At 47.0% G+C, this 18,851-nt stretch overlaps 1 protein-coding gene across 1 annotated transcript in view; it reads right to left on the bottom strand.

The window, feature by feature from the left end:
* The window catches only part of LOC133274639 (AF4/FMR2 family member 1-like), a 30,606-nt gene extending 12,811 nt beyond the window's left edge, over positions 1 to 17,795 (bottom strand). The window contains exons 1-8 of the mRNA XM_061464141.1: positions 17,791 to 17,795; positions 17,527 to 17,647; positions 16,057 to 16,962; positions 9,603 to 9,647; positions 6,470 to 6,556; positions 6,062 to 6,098; positions 5,638 to 5,689; positions 2,583 to 2,640 (exon numbers count right to left, since the gene is read on the bottom strand). Of these exons, the coding sequence (XP_061320125.1) occupies positions 2,583 to 2,640; positions 5,638 to 5,689; positions 6,062 to 6,098; positions 6,470 to 6,556; positions 9,603 to 9,647; positions 16,057 to 16,962; positions 17,527 to 17,647; positions 17,791 to 17,795 (1,311 nt within the window). The remainder of the gene's footprint in view (positions 1 to 2,582; positions 2,641 to 5,637; positions 5,690 to 6,061; positions 6,099 to 6,469; positions 6,557 to 9,602; positions 9,648 to 16,056; positions 16,963 to 17,526; positions 17,648 to 17,790) is intronic.
* Positions 17,796 to 18,851: the final 1,056 nt, after the last annotated feature.

The following is an 18,851-nucleotide window of genomic DNA, read 5'->3' as shown; positions in this document are numbered from 1 at the left end:
CTTCCAAAGACACCCACGTTGCAAAGGGCAAAGTCTGTAACTGAACTGCTGGATGGTAAAGCACGTAGATGCAAGATGAGAAAGATACTCCTTTTCAAAGTCTGTTTTCTGCACATAAAATTTTCCCCGTTGAGGTGCTTCTCAGGTAAAAGACAGGAAAGCTAGGGCTGGCGGAGGGGGAAGAAATAAATTATAGGGTTTCTGGGGTTTGTGAGAGCACCTCAAAACTGTCAGCAGACTGCTTACATCAGCTGTGGTCCATAGGATATAGGCATGCGCTTCCCTTCCCACTGGCCTGAGAACGTTTTGCAAGCTGGAGGAACTGTCTGAAACCATGGGACACGAGCACTTCCGCAGCAGACTTTTAGAAAATGCATGCTCTCAGTAATGAAACCTTAAGGCACCACATTCTGTTTGTCTGCTTTTCCCAATAAAAGCCTCAGAATTGCCAGTGCAGCACTATCTGAGCCAAATCCAACAGAAGCAAGTCTAAGCACATTCCAGCCCTTCCTGCAGGTCTGATCACTTCAGCTGCAATCTGGGAGAAGCTCAATCTGTCACTTGTGCACAGGAGCTGCACTGAGAGAGGGGCTCCTCTTAACCTATCAGGAAAGTGGTCTTATCCTGAAGCAGTCCATAGCTTTAGCACCCAGAAAAGCCCCGTGAGCAGAGGTGGGTCCCAGACACCCCCAGACGAGCTGTGCTGCTCATCTGCGCCTTCCTTATGTTTTGCCAGTGAAGTCACTAATTCCTCAAGGAGTGCTAGACAAACACTTCAAGGTTAAGCAGGTAAAACTCTAATTATGCTGTTAACAAGGGTTATAGAATTGATCAATTCTAGAAGGGGAGCAAAGGGCAGGAAAAGTCTGATGATGCAGCATAGACGTCACAGGGACACCTGAGCCATGAGAGGATTTCAGGTCTCCTGTCCTGGCTGCATTCAGACAGCGGGGAGGCTGAGGCAAGAGGCTGTATTAAGCAGCCTCTGCATTTTATCTGCATTCACCTCAGGCACTGACGCTCTCAAAGGTTCCTTGGCTTCACTGCCACTTGTCTCTGAGTCTGAAGAGCTGTCTGAGTCACTGGTGCTCCCTGAGTCACTGGTGCTCCCTGAGCCACTGGTGCTCCTTGACTCCGAGCTGCTGGAATGTGCTGATGCTACAGTCTTGGCCTGGGACTGTTGGACACTGCAAGGCCACCATGAGATAAAATTAGAAAGCAGCATAGGTGAAGTTTCTTGTTATATTGACATGACAAGATTCAAAACTAAAACTGAAACCCCTGTTTTGGTACTGAGACGAGAAAGGATAAGGCCAAGGAATACAGTGCCATGCTCAAAAGATAAAGCACCGGAATAAAAAACCTCTAGAAGTAATAAAACCTCCAACTCTATAACCAGGTCAGAGAAATCTCTGAGCAGGACTGCTGCAGTCTGCAGCTGCATTTAGCCAACTGAATTTTAAAAAGGAACCAAAACTGGCAAGTGCTCTTTTGAAAGCCTCATCCCTCAAAAGAAAAGGGTGCCGTAAAGGCTAATGACACAGAAACATCCACGCCAGGATGATTTCTCTTTTCTATATTCTTCCCATAAAGTTTTCAATTCATCTGTGTTACTTGGGCAAGGTGCTGGAACTGCTTCTTTAACAACCACGTCAAGCACCAGCAGTTTTTGCAAGACTCTCCTCTCTTCAGGAGTGTTTTCCTCCAGCACTGGCAACAGGAGTGAATGGAACTGAGGAAGAGCCATGACTTGGATGCAGTCCTTTGTTTCGAAATGGGCTTGTGAATATTTTTTTTTCTCTTTGAAACTTGTTCCATACGTCAGAATCAACACATTTGTATGGATTGGAGGCAAGTTTCTTGAAAATCTTGAAAATTCTGTGCTTCTCAACTTCTTGTAATACTGGCAGGTGGCCGTTACGTCTACCCTAAATATTGCTTCTGACTAACAATACATGGCAGGAACTACTTATAAGGAGCTGCCTTATCAGGAGGAGCTGAAACAGCCTCCGTGAGTCTACCCAACGCTTTTCCGTTCTTCGCCTGCTTGGCTGTTTTGGGCTTCCTTCTAAACTAAAACTGGACTCACACCTCACCCAGCACTACTACAACTGAGAACCCCCTTGGCTCCAGGGTGATCTTCAGATACTCTGGTGGAGGGCAAGAGAACTTGGGGAAATATAATTCTGGTTGATAAGAAAAATCCAGCATGCCTGGATTATTCATTTCTCATTGGAGCTTTCTGTAAAACCCCATACAACTAACGCCAATTTTCAACAGCAGCTTCGGGCAGCTAGAAACCAAATCCTGTATCTACAGGAGAAACAAGGAACCCCTTACCCATGCACCCCATATATTAAGACGTAGTTTGTTTTTCCCTTCTTATTTAGTCTAGCTGTTAGTTCAAGAACAAAGCTGTACCTTGGAGGAGCAAGTGGATTGTCAGCAACCTGTTTTGTTCACAAAAAAGAAGGAGGAGAATGAGAGTAAAGGTTAGCTTAAGGCATTCGGAACAACGCAACAAGGCCTGATGATTTAAAGGCATGTCTGCGCGCCCAGCGTATAAAACATCTAAAACCGACTTGGTTGTCATCGCTGTCTTCGCTATCACTGACTTGCAGGTCTTCCTGGAGCAGCACTCTGAAAGACAACCAGAAGATAAGTATCAGCCAAGGCAGACGTACTTTCAAGTACCAGACACTGAAAACGACTTGGTTTGTGTGTGCTTGCCAAAAGAAACCAACCTCCCACATTCTTTAGGAATGTTTGGCATTCTCTATCTGCTAAACCCTGTCTTTAATGAATGATAAAACGATAACACACAATCTAGGAACATTATATTGTACTTTTCAACTAATCTCAGGACATTTTGAAAAGGATGTCAGTATCATTGGCTGCCATCTACACACAACAAAGATGAAGCTCTGTGAGGGGAATGCTCCTCGCTTAAGTTTGTCCAGCGCACTAACGCAGCAGCACAGGGTGGAAGAACTCTGATCCTTGTACATTAAGAGAGTGGCGTGCTATTGGGCTGCACTGAGTCCCCAAGGGACAGAAAGCATCATCTGTGCACCAGAAGCTGCGTGCGCTCATGCTCTCTGCTCTCAGGGGCTGCAAATGTTTTTCTGTCACAAGGGTTCTCTTTTTGCTGCTCAAGTGTTCTACCGTACATACGTAAGTAAATGCCAAGGGCAAGCCTCCCTCCTCTTTCTTCTCTACACAATGAATTTGATGCTCCTGCACATCTCAGCAATATCTGTAAATCAAGCAGTTCAGACACTCCAAGCAGCTTACAAGTGGGGAGCCACAAACTCTCTTTTACTATTGCTAGAGAGCAGGCTGCCTGCAAATGTTTCTAGAAGCATCATTTCGTCCTCTGCCTGCAGGTGGTAACTACTGCTTGCTATTTCAATGTATTACTGAAGGCCTCGAGAGGCTGGAAGGGAAGGATCTGTGGGCGGGGACCCAGCCTTCCCCCAGGTGTTATTCTCCTCTGGAAATCACACAGGCATATTCAAAAGGAGCTGGAAAACAGACAGGCAAAACTCCTGCTGTTCGAAAGTACAGTGATTCAAATCCTGAAACTAGCTGGAGACCAGCTCCTCAACCCAGAGAATTACACAAGTGTCATTTCAAAACGGGATGAAAGCTTGGCCACTGACACAGGGATTTTGATCAATCAGGTCAAAGCTGCGTTTATTTCAACCTCATTTCCAACTAAGGGCTTTCTGTGAGAAATTTCTCTCATGCCCAAATAAGAAAAGTAAGCCTCCAACCCCTCAGGACAAGACATTTTAGAGCAGGAAAACAAGTAAGAAAGATTCCCAGGAAACCACATCCACCTTGAAAAGTGGGGGCAGAGTTTGTGTTCCTGATACTTGTGGGGAAAAGGAAAACGACACAAAACTTCACGTTCTTTCACGCCTTCATGTCCGATTATGAACAAAGCAAAAACCATTTACAGCTTTGGAGGTCACCTCTGATGACCCTGAGGTGACCTTTGCTTTCCTAATTCTGCGACATCAGAGGAGTGAAAACCTTGAGTCAAAAAAGTGATTCCCTCCTTTAAGCACAGTTCCCACAAAAGAGACACGCTATTTTACAGTCACACCAAAGCAGCTGCCATGCACGGAGATACTCTCCTTGAAACAGGACCACATTTACTGCCAAAGCTGACCACGGACTCCCAACAAACTATTCCACAAATCAGATGTGACAAATCCACTCTTGTCCACTGAGCAGGACGGCGCGAAGAAACCCCAAAGGTCTCCTGTGTCTACCAGTACAGAGCGAACCCTTGCCACACAGATGATGCCTGTTGAAAAGGCACCAACCCCACAGTCCCCGAGTACCTTACCCTGATGCACAAGAGGTTCTCTGCGCACACAGACTTTGATTACACCCAAAGGCCTACCGCGCTCTCTTTGCATTTGGCCCGTGCCATTGCCCTGTGGCTGCCTTAATTAGCTCATGCCTTAACAGACGCCAGGTTTTCATTTGCAGGACCTGTTCTTTTCCAGCTTAGATACACACCATCAATCTCCCTCCAAAGCTATAGAAAAGCTCTGTTAGTGAGAGAAGGAGCACTAAAATCAGCATCGCTTGAAAGCAAAGGCTGGTCCTTCCCCGCCAGCTGGGCTAAAGATGCATCACCACAAATGAGTGAGACATTTCCCCTTTTAAAAGAAGGGCTCTTCCATTCCAGCACTGCCAGGTGCTAACTTCAGGCTGTATTCAAGAATGAAAGCCGTCTGGGAAACCCTTGCACGCTCTGTAAAGCCGAATGCTTAATTTGGGCACACGAGCACCCTGGGATTTCAGGGCTGCTTCAAATTAAGCAGCACAAGCGCTGTTTGTTTTCAGCCAGCTACACTTGGTAAGGCAAGCTACTCCAGGCAGCTGGATTTTCAGTCACGTGTGCTTTAAACAGCAAAGAAAGCAAGCCCTGTTGTGCGAGTGAAAACAGAAAAACAAAGAGGAAGGGATGCATCGGTTCAAGGGACAGGTGCAGAGGAAGTCCCTGGGGAAATCCTTCTTGACTCCATTTTGGACATTAGCCTAAGCCACCCTCTTCCTCCCACTTCAGCTGTCTTTGCTGACTGTGGGTACACTGGCTCTGAAGAGCCCGCACGGACGCTGAGCAGAGAGGGGATGTTGGCGAAGGACAGAGGTACGTACCATGCCGAAGTTACAATTCTGGACCTCTGCGCTAAGAAAGGCGTATTTTCAGATTCTTGTCTACAGTAAAAGTCTCTTCTCTCTCTGCTGCCTGGAAAACTGACTCAAGCTCAAAAGGGATTTTTACAGGCAGCTGAGAAGAGCTGAAAAAGATTGTCTGTGGAGGAAGGCAGAGCCTGCAGCAGTTGAAACGAGTATGTTTAACAGCGCAAAGAAAAGTCCCAGAAGTCCTTCAGGAGGAGCAAGCTGGGGTGGAAGAAGGAGCAGCAAAAGAAAGAATGGATTAAAGCAGCAGCTAACTACTCAGGAAGACACTATCCCACACTACCAGCCAGGGGAGGCTCCTCTGCAGAATGTCAGAACAGCACGAAAAGGGTTGAGTTTTACAGACCTGACAGAGCTTGAGTGCAAGACTCTACAATCTCAACCAAGAGATGGCAACTGAGTCTGGTTACTTACGATACTGTTGTCTGAGAACGAGGCAACGTATCCGAAGGTCCATCGCACTGTCCTGTAAATCAAAAGAGAATCAGCGGGGTTTATCTGCCTCAACGGTAGCGTATTTTACCCTATGGTCTCTGAGCATCAGGTTAGAAAGTCACTTTCTTCCAGGACGTAACTGATTGCCACTGAGATTATTTATCACTCCAAATGGGGCTTCCTAATGAAATACTGTTTGTTCTCTGCTGAACTGCTGCCTTAATTTCTAGGTAAGGAATGCATACAGTCTCTTCAGCATTTTCTAAACTCATCAATGTTTAACAAAGCACAGGAAACCACGTCCCTTAATCAAGGTAAACATTTGATGTTCTCAATGTATGACACTCAAAACCGTCTCTCAATAGACATAGAACAGTGTGCTTTCCTTTGGATTTCTACTTACTCTGGTTCTGTGCTACACATCCAACAGGCTGCGACTCCTAGAAAGCAAGCACAAGGTGCAAGTTGAGAATCAAATACATCATCTCTCAATAGCAGCGTATCAGTGATCCGATTTCCTTGTGTTTGTTACTCTAATCGATACTTTGAGCAACGTGACAAAGAATAACTCCGAAGTCTCCAATAGTCTAAGCTTGCCTGATGTAGCTTAGCACGGACAGAAGTGATGCATTGCAAGTAACCATCACACAATTCAAAATCCATTGTGACTTCTAAAGATAATTTCTCCTAAAAGCCTTTACCTATGAAAGGAGGTGCAAGAGTTGGAAAGCTCATCAGATGAAAGTACGTGCAAGAGTTGGAAAGCTCTCTTCTAATTTATCAAAAGCCTTGGCAAAAAGAGGGTGTTTACCTTTGTTGGTAATGGAAATTTGGAAGGCTCTGCAGTAGGAGGAGTAGGAATATCTGTCAGAAGAGGTGGCCATGACTGGGTCATTTCCTGGAAAGCAAATGACAGAAGTGGGTTACAGTATTTTTGCTGATACAGGCAACTGAAGTTGTACCTCAAAGACATTTATATTCATGTACAATAAAAAGCTGAGCCCATCGTAAACCCAAGAGGCAATACCACAGCAAGAAGCCCTCTTTGAGCTCAGCGAGCCAGACCGTCATGAGCACTTGCTCTTTTTCTCCAAGCATACTTGCATTGCCCAATTAGCAGCAATCTCGGTGAAGCTTGTAGAGAGTTAAATACTTCCTATGTTTGCAGGATTAGGCTATCACAGTTAATAAAGGGAAAAGGACATAAAACCTGTCTACCAGTAGCTCTGGACTTTTTCAAAGTTCAGGAACTTCCTATTATGTTCCTATTACAGCAACAACACCCCCCTGAAAGGCTTTTCAAAACTCAAGGGGGTCAGCTAGGGAGCTCTGACTGCCAGCCATTCCTCATGCTATTCTACCTGAAACACTGCCTTTTGCTCTGACTGGCCAAGATGCCTTTGCTGCAGAGCTCCAAGACGTGGTTTCAAACCAAAGAGAGCGACTGCCTGATGGGCTATGTCTTTAGGAGCCTTTCTGCCCTGTTGCCCTGCTCTAACTCTCACCCAGGTATCCTGGGTTCAGCAGTAGCAGTCATTTTTCTCCTCCTTGGTAGCTGGTGCAGTGCAGTGTTTTGACTTTCGGCTCGGGAACAGAGCTGATAACAATGATGTTTTGGTTTGGCCAAGGACTTTGTGAGCCTCACGCTCTGCCAGGGAGGAGGGGAAGCCGGGAGGAAGCAGAGACAGGACACCTGACCCAAGCTAGCCAAAGAGGTATTCCATACCACAGCACGTCATGCCCAGGATGTAACTGGGAGTTAGCCGGAAGGGCTGGGGCACTGCGCGGTTGGAGGAGGTATGGGTCGGTGCTTGGTCGGGCTGGGGGGGGGGAAAGGGGGGCGGGCGAGGTATTGGTTGACTGGTGGCAACGTGATGTATTCTCTTCCCTTGTTATTTCCTTTATCATTATTATTATTGGTGGTAGCAGTAGTGATCTGTGTTATACCTTAGTTACTGAACTGTTCTTATCTCAACCCGTGGGAGTTGCATTCTTTTCAATTCTCCTCTCCGTCCCTCTGGGAGTAGGGGGAGGGAAAGGAGGGGGGGAGTGAGTGAACGAGCCCTCTGCCTGGTTTTAAACCACGAGAGTTCTTTTTGGTGCCCAAACGTGGGGCATGAGGGGTTGAGATAACAACAGATCTGACTGGATTAATAGTCACTCGTCACAATGCTGATTTATTGGCTCTCAGAGTTGTTCCTGTTGATATCACAGTTTCAGAATGTTGTAACTTACTTAGAGCCGGTATTTGCTGTGTTAGTGTTTATCAAGTGTGGGGCTTGGGCTAAGGTTCTTGTCTCACTAGTGGTGCTTCATGGCAATGACTTGTAACACGGGCGGGCTCTAGCAGCAGGGCGGGACGGACGTGGCCGTGGACTTGTACCTGCCCGTCCGGTTGCTCTTCACCGTCCTGGCCCTCGCCCTCGCCTCCGTCTTGGTGAGGCCCCGGGGAGCCGAGGGGGCGCGGCCCCGGGAGCCGGCGGCTGCTGAAGCTGCCCGGGAGAGCGGCCCCGGGGACCAAGCGGCGGCGGCAGCGGGGCCCGAGGCCGCGAGGGGACGGCTGCCGGTGGAGGAGGTCGAGGAGCGCAAGAAGGCGGCTGCCGAGCAGCGGGAGAAGGCGGCGGAGGAGCCGAGCCCCGCGGAGGAGCCGAGCCCCGCGGAGGAGCCGAGCCCTGCGACGGCCGAGAGCATTCCCCGGAAGCCGCCCGCCGAGCCCCAGGAGGATGCAGGAGACCACGCAGCATTTCCATCGTAAACCCAAGAGGCAATACCACAGCAAGAAGCCCTCTTTGAGCTCAGCGAGCCAGACCGTCATGAGCACTTGCTCCTTTTCTCCAAGCATACTTGCATTGCCCAATTAGCAGCAATCTCAGTGAAGCTTGTAGAGAGTTAAATACTTCCTATGTTTGCAGGATTAGGCTATCACAGTTAATAAAGGGAAAAGGACATGAAACCTGTCTACCAGTAGCTCTGGACTTTTTCAAAGTTCAGGAACTTCCTATTATGTTCCTATTACAGCAACAACACCCCCCTGAAAGGCTTTTCAAAACTCAAGGGGGTCAGCTAGGGAGCTCTGACTGCCAGCCATTCCTCATGCTATTCTACCTGAAACACTGCCTTTTGCTCTGACTGGCCAAGATGCCTTTGCTGCAGAGCTCCAAGACGTGGTTTCAAACCAAAGAGAGCGACTGCCTGATGGGCTATGTCTTTAGGAGCCTTTCTGCCCTGTTGCCCTGCCCTAACTCTCACCCAGGGACCAGCTAGTTGGGCTAAGCCATGGTCCGGCTAAGAGCACAGCACACAGACCGCAGCCAGGAGATAGGGATCAACCTCCAACCTGCCTCTTCTGGCACCACAGCTGGACACAGAGGACTGGGCTAAAGCTTTGGCTTGCACTGCAACAAACACGTGAACAGCCTAGCACAGACAACGATCTTTGTCTTGAACATACGCTAAAACACCTTAATGGGGGTCAATCTAGACAAAGCCTTTGGGGAAGCTGGGGCTCAGAAATTCAGAACCACTCTGTTGAAATCACACAAGACAGACTTTTCTTGTCTCCCTATTAAGTTTAAATCCTGAAGAGTGTAATACTCCCTCCCAGAAATAAAGGAACTCATATGGCCTGCCACCCTCACTGCCTCTCCTGGAACACTTATCTTATTTGCACTCTGTGCTCGGTGAAAGGGTCCCATGTACTCAGACCCAGCTGAGTACTGGCAGCCTGTGCGCTGCCCACAAAGCCATCTCTGACACAGGTTGCAGAGGCAGTTTTGCATTAAGAGCTGGCTCAGATTGGCGCAAATGTACCATAATTACAGGGACAGAGAAGCCCAGTCCAGCAGCAGTGCCATGCACGCGGTGATATTCCTCCTCCTCCCCCCACCACTACTTCAATGTATACAAAACACAAACACGTCGATCTATTATTTAAGAGCACCTACCTTCAAAATTTCCTTAACGGCTTGGGCATCCCAGCGGAAGGTTTGCTACAAGCAAATAAAAAGAAGGAAGCAGCATGAGTTTCTTTGTTCCTTTACCAGCTGACTGAGATAAACAGAGGCACTCATCAAACGTTTGCTTACCAACAGTTCTACAAAGGCCACGGGAGTCCCTTAATAAGAAAAGACTAAAAAGCCCCATCAGAAGGGCACTTTATTCTACAAAGCCTGTTGTTTTCAAGTCTTTAGTAGAAGATATATTCCAATAAAGATGAGAAAGAACCAAAGTGAAAGAGAGTTCATTAAACAGTGGTGCTTGTCCAGCTGACAGGATTCCCCCTGCTTCCTAACTGGTGTCCTTCTGTGCACCCACGTGCACTCAGCAGAATAAGAAGCCAGTATAAAGCCCTAAACTGGGAGCAGGCAAAGTAAAGGTGGCTGTAAGTGGAAGAATAACCCACCGGACTCTTAAATGCCAGCTCCTGGACTCAAGGGAACACCAACTGTGATTAGAAAAGTTGAAAAGCAGTATGACTAACTTGTGCAGTTCAGGATAAAACCTTGAATGCACCGCCGGGTTAGAGCAACACGGGGAGGAACTAGCCTGCCTTCACTACAACAGGCTTGCACAAACGCACAGGTGCACACACCCGCAAAAGAAGGGAGGGAGATTTTCATGTAGAAAACAATTTAAGAAATGCACAGGCATTCTGTTCAAGCTGCACAGCAACTGTGTGACAAAACTCTCCGAAATACCTCCAAGTCCTCTTTTCACCGGCAATTCCAAAAAACCCACACACTTCCATAAGCACATGCCCTGAGGCTTACAGAGATCTCTTAGACACACTAGAGAGAGATGAACAAGGAACTCGGGATAATAAGAATCACCCCAAAGCAAACTAAATTGCTTGAGGAACCACCTGGTACACAAAGGAGAGGTCCACTGGCCATGATGTGTGGGCCAGACACCCAGCCATCAACCAGAAGCAGTGCAGTGCCCCAACCAGGCAGTAACTCAAGACAGGGACGGCATCAGCCTGCCCGGCACTGCCGTCTTTTGTGGCAGACTCAGTTACAGCCTCACAGCAGGAGGCACCAGTAGCCTGCTCCTTGGTCTCGGTGTGATAGCTGGAGGCGGAAGGGCAAAGCACGAGAAGCATTGACAGAATAGTGGCAAAAGCCCAGCTTTCTCCTCTCTGCACAATGCAGTCAACGCTCGCCAAAGCTGGGAAACTCAGAAAGTGGGCATCTTTTTGAAAAGAAGGTTTTGCCACAGATACTACAAGGAATAAGCAGCGCTGGTTTGGGGTAATGGCTGAAGAGCTTTTAAGGCTGCTGCTTTTTATCAAAGGTATTCCATTAGAAATTACAGCACACATTTTTATTCCACTCTGCCAAGGTGTGCCAAATGGAGCTGAAGGACCACACAGCTCTGGCATGTGGAAGTAGGGGGCTGAAGCTTGCTCCCTGATTTGTAAACAGCCTGCCTCGCCTAAAGACCTTTCTGCTCCTTCTCATTTCAGTAATTTCCGCCTGCTTATCTGTATGCCTCTGTCGTCACAGCCCACGTAGAGCTGCCCCTCTGACACCAATCAGCCCTGTGCTGCTTCTCAGTCCCTTTCACCTCAGGTGAAACTGGTGCCTGTAGATATGCAAGCAGCGTAGGTCAAGAAGAGCTAGAGCACGCAGGCATTTCCTATGTTGCCTGCTATCTCCTCCTAATTGAAATGGACTCGCAACGTGTGTGTGTGTGTGTGTGGCTCAAGAATACCAGCTACTGCTCTTTGCCTGGTTTCAGGCTAAATTATTAGTGCTGAGAAAACCCGAGCGAGCAGGATCAGAAAAGCCAATTTGAGTTCCATGCCCTTCACTGTGCTGGCAGTTTTCTTTGTTTCCTAATGAGAGCTTTGCCACTGCAGCTATCAATTATCAGCAGAGAAGGTCACCTCTTCAGGCTGCTGAAAAAGTTTCCCATTTACAGCTGCTTCCAATTTAATACTATATTTTAATAGAAATATTTGGTTACAAATTTATTTTTCCATGTCAACCGCATGGGCTTTTGCCCCTTGAATGCAATGGGGATCACAAAACTGCATATGCATGAATGAAGACTTAGTTTGAATAGAACAGGCGGGGCAAGATCAGACCAAAACCTACCACCCTGTCCTCACTTCATCTGTACGTGCTTCGCTAGCTCAGAGCGGGAGGAGATCTTGCATATTAAATGCACTCTCTGTTCACACACAAGTCACGCTAGGAATAACACACTAACTTACTCTTCAAAGTGATTTTCCACCTGCATTTCTGTGTTAAGAATCTACCCTCTAATACTATAGATAGATGCAAGATGCACACACATAGGGCACGCTTCCAAAATGACCCAGCCAACAGAAGAGACTGTATGTATTTTAACCAAGCCTCTAATCATCTTGATTAGGGATGCAATAATGTTCTGCTGTGTACTGAAAAAGCCTGCCAAAACTTGAAGCTACAATCAACTTGATGAAAACAAACACGTAAACACAGAAATCCATACAGGTTTTTGCAGGCTATCTTAAGGAACACCAGACACCAAAGCAGATGCTCTGCCAAAGATTTACCACTAAAGAGATTATAATACATCTCTGATACAAAGACAGGTCCAACGATCTGAAGCATGGCTTACTCCATCCACCTGGTTTTAGAGGATGTGGTGACAAAGCTGCTTTTGGGGAAAGCTGAAGCAACCGTTCCTAGTTACCTATTCAGGAGAGCGTTTATTGGAACAAATACGAAGACTGTGTGAATATACCTGTGATTAAAATAATTTCTAGTCAGGCAGGCACCATCCTGCAAGCAAACTATCAGCATGGGTGGTCCTTAAGCATGTTTTTAAGGGATGTTTATCGCTTGCTGCAGACACAGTGCACTTGTTCAACAGATCTCTTTCTTTCATCCGCTCACCGATTCCCACAAGTGTTTGACGCATGGGGAACGTCTACCCTTTCTTAAGAGGGCAAACAAAACTGGCAGCTGCTGCAGTAAAAAAGGCCCCTGCAAGCCACAGGAGAACTGGCTACACAGGGGAAACCGCAACACTGGTGTCGAGCAAACAAAAGCAGCAAAACCGCATCAAGTACGGGAGGTACAGGCAGGTAGTTAACACAAGATTTTCTTCTGACTTCTTTCAGGTTCAGGAATTGTAGGGGTTGTTTTTTATATTTGTTTCTGTTTTAAAGTTCACACAAAAAGAGTTATTAGCCTTTTTATAAGGAAAAATATGGAACTTGAGCTGAAGCTTACCGAGGTGTCTTCGCACTGTTGCCTGTGGGCTTTGCACTAAGCCAATAACAAACCAGATAAAGTGTGCACAGACTTCGAAACAAGCTGTATTTTAAGGATGAGTATCCCTTCCCTGACTTCAGCGTGGGAATACTTGCACACCCTTAGGTTTCCCTTGGTGCTATTTTTGTATTGGCTCAAAACCATTCAAATCAGAAGCTCAAAAAGGGACTTTTGTTATCTAGTCACAAAATCTTGGTTGATATAATTTGTTTAAATTCTCAGATTGCACAGAGCTAAATATGTCTTTCATGACTGCTCCATGAATTATAGCTACAGACTTTAAAGGCCATTTTGTTACGTGGAAATTGCCTGAGGGTTCGTTGCTACTGCAAAATAACGTTCAGATACTGTTTGGCAGCCGAGTCCCCGTAGCAGCAGCTCGAGCTGTTCTACGAAATTCGGGAAGCTGCAGTCAGAGAACGACAAACCCATGAGCAGAGAAGGCAATTTTCTGAGCAGATTGCCTAAGGCTAGGATTAATTTTCACAGAGGGTTAATAATTACCGCAAGACGCACCGTTTTTAGCGCAGAAAATTCACTTCATTTCATCAAAAACACAATGGCCACAACAAACAAGACAAAAGGTGGAAGAGAGAAGGAAAGGCAAAATGCAACTCAAAGAAAACTGAAACGGAAACCCAACTTTCAAAAACCTTCCTATCCGACTGTCCTTGTGGAAAGAGAAGAAACTTGGTTCCAGTGCTGCACTAACAAGGCACCTCACACTGCAGCAGCTGTAAAATGTACGTTTGGGGATGCACTTGTTCAAGTTTTCTTCTAGCTTCAGGTAGCCAGCTGGGTGGGTTTAGCAGTGCAGGAGGAGCAGAAACAAGCAACGCATCCTACATCTCCCTCACCAGCTTAGTTCTTGACCGTAATGGAGCAAGACTCTTGTAATTCCAGCAAAGCAAAGCTAAAGTCCATCTGCTTGCCATTGCTCCCAGCGTTAAGTTTCACTTCTACATTTCATGAAAAACAAAAACCATGCTATACTTTTTGCTTTATGCACACTAAAGCAATACTGAGGCACCACAGAAATGTACAGAATGGCTCTGCCTCATCCAGTGAGACAGAAATCTTCAAAGTTACATCAAAATCTACTTGTTCTCGTATTTGTGTTTACGCTGCTCGCTTGGTTTTGACACTCGCGACTTCATGGCAGACTACAAATCAAAGCCACCAGGCTCAAAGTCCACAGGAGCCTTCTAAAATAATTTATCTGGGTGCTATTTCAGGTCCTCTGTGAGCCCCAGTTTAACCAGCAGGTTGCATGCAGCCAAGTCCCCTGTGGACGATTTCACAAGCGCGCTTAACCCATTCAAGTCCACTCCTCTCCTTTCCAAGGCAACCTAAAGTTGAGTCACTGAAACAATGCCATACCTCCAGGCACTCTCCTGCTTCTGTCCCAGGGTCAACCCAGAAGCCCCACTCACAGACAAGACAAGACAAGACAAGACAAGACAAGACAAGACAAGACAAGACAAGACAAGACAAGACAAGACAAGACAGCAGCTCCAGCCTGCCACCACCCTTGCTGCAGGTTTGAAAACAAACCAAACCGTTTCCATCAACTTCTACTCTTGCTTTCTTCAGCTGACAATGAAGGCTCCTGGCAATGGAAGCATTTTACATCAAAATGCTCAGTAAACAATGGGTGCACTGTCCTGTTCCTGCCTGGCTGCCTGGAGGAAATAAAACAGTCCTCAAAGATATTACATGCTTTTCTAACTCCAAGATGGATTATTTTGCTCAATCTCAAACTAAATGCATGGACCTCTTTCTTGTGTCCAAAGAGCTTCGGAGAAAAAGAAAAAAAATCACAGGTTTGCCTTCCTTTGCCTGAAGGTTTCAAGTTTCTCAGAAGCTCTAGCTTTACTTCCTAAAGCAATTTAACCACTTGAGGGTTTATGTACTGCTGGAGGTCAGCAGGAATCAGGCTATTAAAAGCTAAAAGGCATTTTGCAACAAAATTCTAGTCACTTAGATCCAAACCCAGCATAGCTACTGTTTGGTTGGGTTTAGTCTGTGTCTATTACTTGTTTCTTTTCAAACCTGGGCATTAAGGTACCTGTTAACTTCTCATCAATGTCATTTTGCCAGTTTCCTCTCCTTTTCCACAAGAAATTGCCTACAGCCATTTGCAGCTGATCAACACCCTCTTCCACAAAAGGCAGAAGGCACCCACACTCTCCCTTTCTCCTACAAAGGCAAAACACAATCTTAAAACTCTCTCCACCTCTCTCCTTGCCCAGCTGCCTTAGGTCTCAGTCCTTGGCAGAGAAAGGTCAAGTGCAGTGACCAGAACTAAGATATGCTCGAGCTTGCTGCCCAGGATGCCTTCTGCTGACAACAACAAACAAAAGAGCTCTGCTCCTTTTGCTCATAGCTGGGGGACAAGAAAGAGCCTACAGTCTTTCCCTGAATGCAGAATTTTAGAGGGCTTTCAGGGTCTTGCTTATGATTTACAATCCCACTTCTGCACTAAATTTCCTTCGAGAAACTGCTCAAAAAACATTCCATGGAGCGGGAAACAGAATGGTCTCGTGCTACCCAAGGGCTAAGTCCATCTGGTAGAAATCTTCAGGATATTTTTTGTTTACATCGATACTTCCCTGAGGGTCTACAGTTACATCGTACAAACTCACTTAGGAGAGCCCTGTGGTGTTCACAGACAACTACCCAAAACCCCAAAAAGCCCAAAAACCTTCATCCTACCAGGTGACCATAGAACTCCCTGCACAGTCAGCTGTCCCAGTACTCAGCGAACATATGGGACTTCTACTCACCAGCACTGAGTACCAACCCCCTGACCTCTCAGCGTATCATTTCCCCCTTCTTCTTTTCAACAATCTTTACAGGCAAGACAAAAGTCACAGCAACAGAAGCAGTCGCTCTAACCATAAGGCCTGCTGCAGCCTCACTGATAAAACAGACACGGAATCATGGCGAGTGCTGCATTTTCACCATCCAGGTATCTCCCCCAGATGTACTGGCAAAAGGCACTCTTAAAATACACCTTCTAAAAGTGATAAAGTGTGCACAGCCATCAATGCTGCTCGTAGTCTCTGCCCTTTGGTGACCTGTCCTCCCATAGCTGAGCTTACCCTGCCAGCAACAGAGTCTCCTAACTCACCTTTACGGGCTCAGAAGGGATTTCTGATTTGAATAGTCTGGCTCTGGCATTCACCTTCAGATCTGAGATCTTTTCAAAGGGCTCTCTATGGTATTCCTCCAGGAGAGGTTTGAGATCTGGCGATTCCTCTCGCGCCTGATCTTGGACATCCATTGGTCTCACACAGGCAGTTGGTTTCTGCTGCATCGCGCTGGGCTTTGATGGCAAAGCTGTAGGAACCGTCCGAGAGGAAGGCCGAGTGTTGCTGCTCAGGTCAATGTCTGAGCCGTCCTGACTTTCCTCTTCCTCTGATCCTGTCACTAGGTCCTGAAACGATTTTCTTTGACTGTAGGTCAGCTCCTGGCTTTTGCTGCTCTTTTCTGACTTGGAACTGACGTGCAGGTCGGAACGCAGAGGTGACAGAGGTTCCAGTGGAGGAGGCAAAGGTGTCAGAAATGAAGAAAATGAGAAAATGGAGTAGTCCAGATCATGAGCACGACCTTCACCAGCCGCACGCCTGTCACTTCCCTTGCGATGAAGACCTTCGTGACTTTCCTTGTCACCACAACTGCGTTTGCGACTTTGGCTCTGACCGTTGGATGAGCTGCCGCTCTGCACGTGCAAACCTGAATGCGGTTTTGGCCTTGATTGTGCCTTTTCGCAGGGACTTGAGCGGTGAGCAGGAGGAGCACTTACAGCCGTAGTGGGTGGATGGTGGGCTGTGTCGTGGAATGAAGGTGATGATGTAGGGCTGGTATTTTCATCAAGGGAGTGTGGGAAATGAGGTGCTTCAGGTGAGACCGGAGGAAGGACTTCCTGAAGCCCTAAGAAATTCCATTGGGTTTTGGAGTTGATGAGCCCCATGACATCCTCATAATTGCCCAGCACGTTCCGAATTTGGTTTGACAAGTCATCTCCTTTATGAGTCTGCAACAGAAGAACAGAGGCAGAAATGGAAAAAGCACGGACCCTCAACTTCAGGAGACTCAGCTCTGTAAGAGAGATTCGTCAGGATCTTAATTGCATCACTGTGTATCACCACAAGCAAAGTTAGGCAAGCTCATCTTGATCCTGCAGTGCAGTCCCTCCAAAGCAAGTGGGACTGCTCTGCTCACTCTTAGTTCTTCTGAGCCAAACTTGTAGGTGTGCCTGCAGTCTTCAGGAACACTAACAGCAGACCCGTTTGTTTCTATCACAGCTGCACACAGACAGGCAGCCAAGCTGCTCTTGGGTGCTCTCCCTCAAATGCCCAAACTACAGGAAGTAGCCTCCAAATGAATCTGCCCAGCCCAAAGACCTTACTGCGCTTGCACCATCTTCAGAGCTTTAAACCCATACTCTGATGAGCTTAAGTTAAGCAGATGGGAAGATGCTGGTTCTGCACGTGTCACACTCAACTCTGCTACACCATATGCAGAAGCCACAGCTCTGCTCTTACGCTCCAACCATCTTTCCTCCTCTCCCTCCACCACACCGCCCCCCCCCCATTACCTTGTAGGGTGCTGCAAAGACGGGAGGCTTCTCAGGGAGCTTGTTTTTCTCCTGCTGAGCCTCCCCAATTCGTCTCTCTCTCTCTCTAGCATGCAGCAGGTTTCTGTCCTCATTGCATAAGCTTTAGGAAAGAGAGAAAGAAAGGATGGTTAACGCTTTACACCACTGTTACCAACGAGTACCTACTGTGCTTCTCAGACAACAGTGCATGTCCAGCATGAAAGTCATTTTGAACAGGATGCTTACAGTTGGCAAATCAGTTACGTCATGTCACCGCATGGTGCTATAATACATACAAGGTACAGCAAGCATCCTTCTCGGGGCTTTCTACTCTTGATACCATACATCAAGAAAGGTGGGAAGGGAAAAACTATCCGTCCATTGAATCGTCAAACACTGGTTCCAGACTCTTTTCAGTGGTGCTCAACGGCAGGATGAGGACCAATGGCCACAAACTAAAAGTCAAGAAGCTTCACCCCAACGTGAGGAAGAACTTCTTTACATCAAGGGTGGCAGAGCACTGGAACAAGCTGCCCAGGAGAGTAGTGGTGGCCCCCTCTCTGGAGACATTCCAAACCTGCCTGGGCACCTTCCTGTGTCATCTGCTCTAGGTGGCCCCGCCTTGCCAGGGCGGGTGGGCTGTATGATCTCCAGAGGTCCCTTCCAACCCTCACGGTTCTGTGATTCTGTCTAACTCTTCACCTGAGAGTAAAAAAGAATCTACTATTTTGAAGGTGTTGCCACTTTCAGAGACTGAACTTTGCCAGCTTTATAAAGAGGCTTGAAAACTTAGTCTTTACTTTAAATTGGCAGTCAGAAAGCTGCTTGCTTACCTGCCAAACCATGCAGTTCCATTTAAAGCAATCGTGCAAATGTATTTAAAGTGGTGGTCTCAGAAATCTGGAAAGCACCAGGTCAAATCCCCCTGTTCCTCCTCAACCGCATACGCATACACTCAATTCCGCCAGCCCCACATCAAAACAGCAATAAAGCTGCGTCACATGCGCAGCAGAATAACTTCACGGAAAGCCAGATACTTTAAACTACACCATCTCTGTGAAATACTCCTGCAAAATCTGGGACTATTAATGGACATTTGTCAAGCAGCAGCACGGAGGCACAGTATGTGGATGCAGGCATTGGCCTCCTCTCCTGCTTCTACTCTACTCACAGGCACACTAAGTGGATGCATTATTTTTCTCTCTTCCCTCCTCTTTCTACCCTACCGCACAGTCTACTGCATACATGCAATTCCTATATTCTTCTTAGTACACTCAACTTCTCGAGCGTCCCAGTTTGGAAGGGAAGAGCCTTGCCTTCCCCAC

This window comes from Pezoporus flaviventris, unplaced genomic scaffold (genome assembly GCF_033815535.1).
Source record: "Pezoporus flaviventris isolate CSIRO_AGI_PZ_B2104156 unplaced genomic scaffold, CSIRO_AGI_Pfla_v1 ptg000002l, whole genome shotgun sequence".
Classification (NCBI taxonomy): Eukaryota; Metazoa; Chordata; class Aves; order Psittaciformes; family Psittacidae; genus Pezoporus; species Pezoporus flaviventris.
Note: the sequence above shows the minus strand (reverse complement) of the source record. Positions and strands in the feature narration are given on the sequence as shown.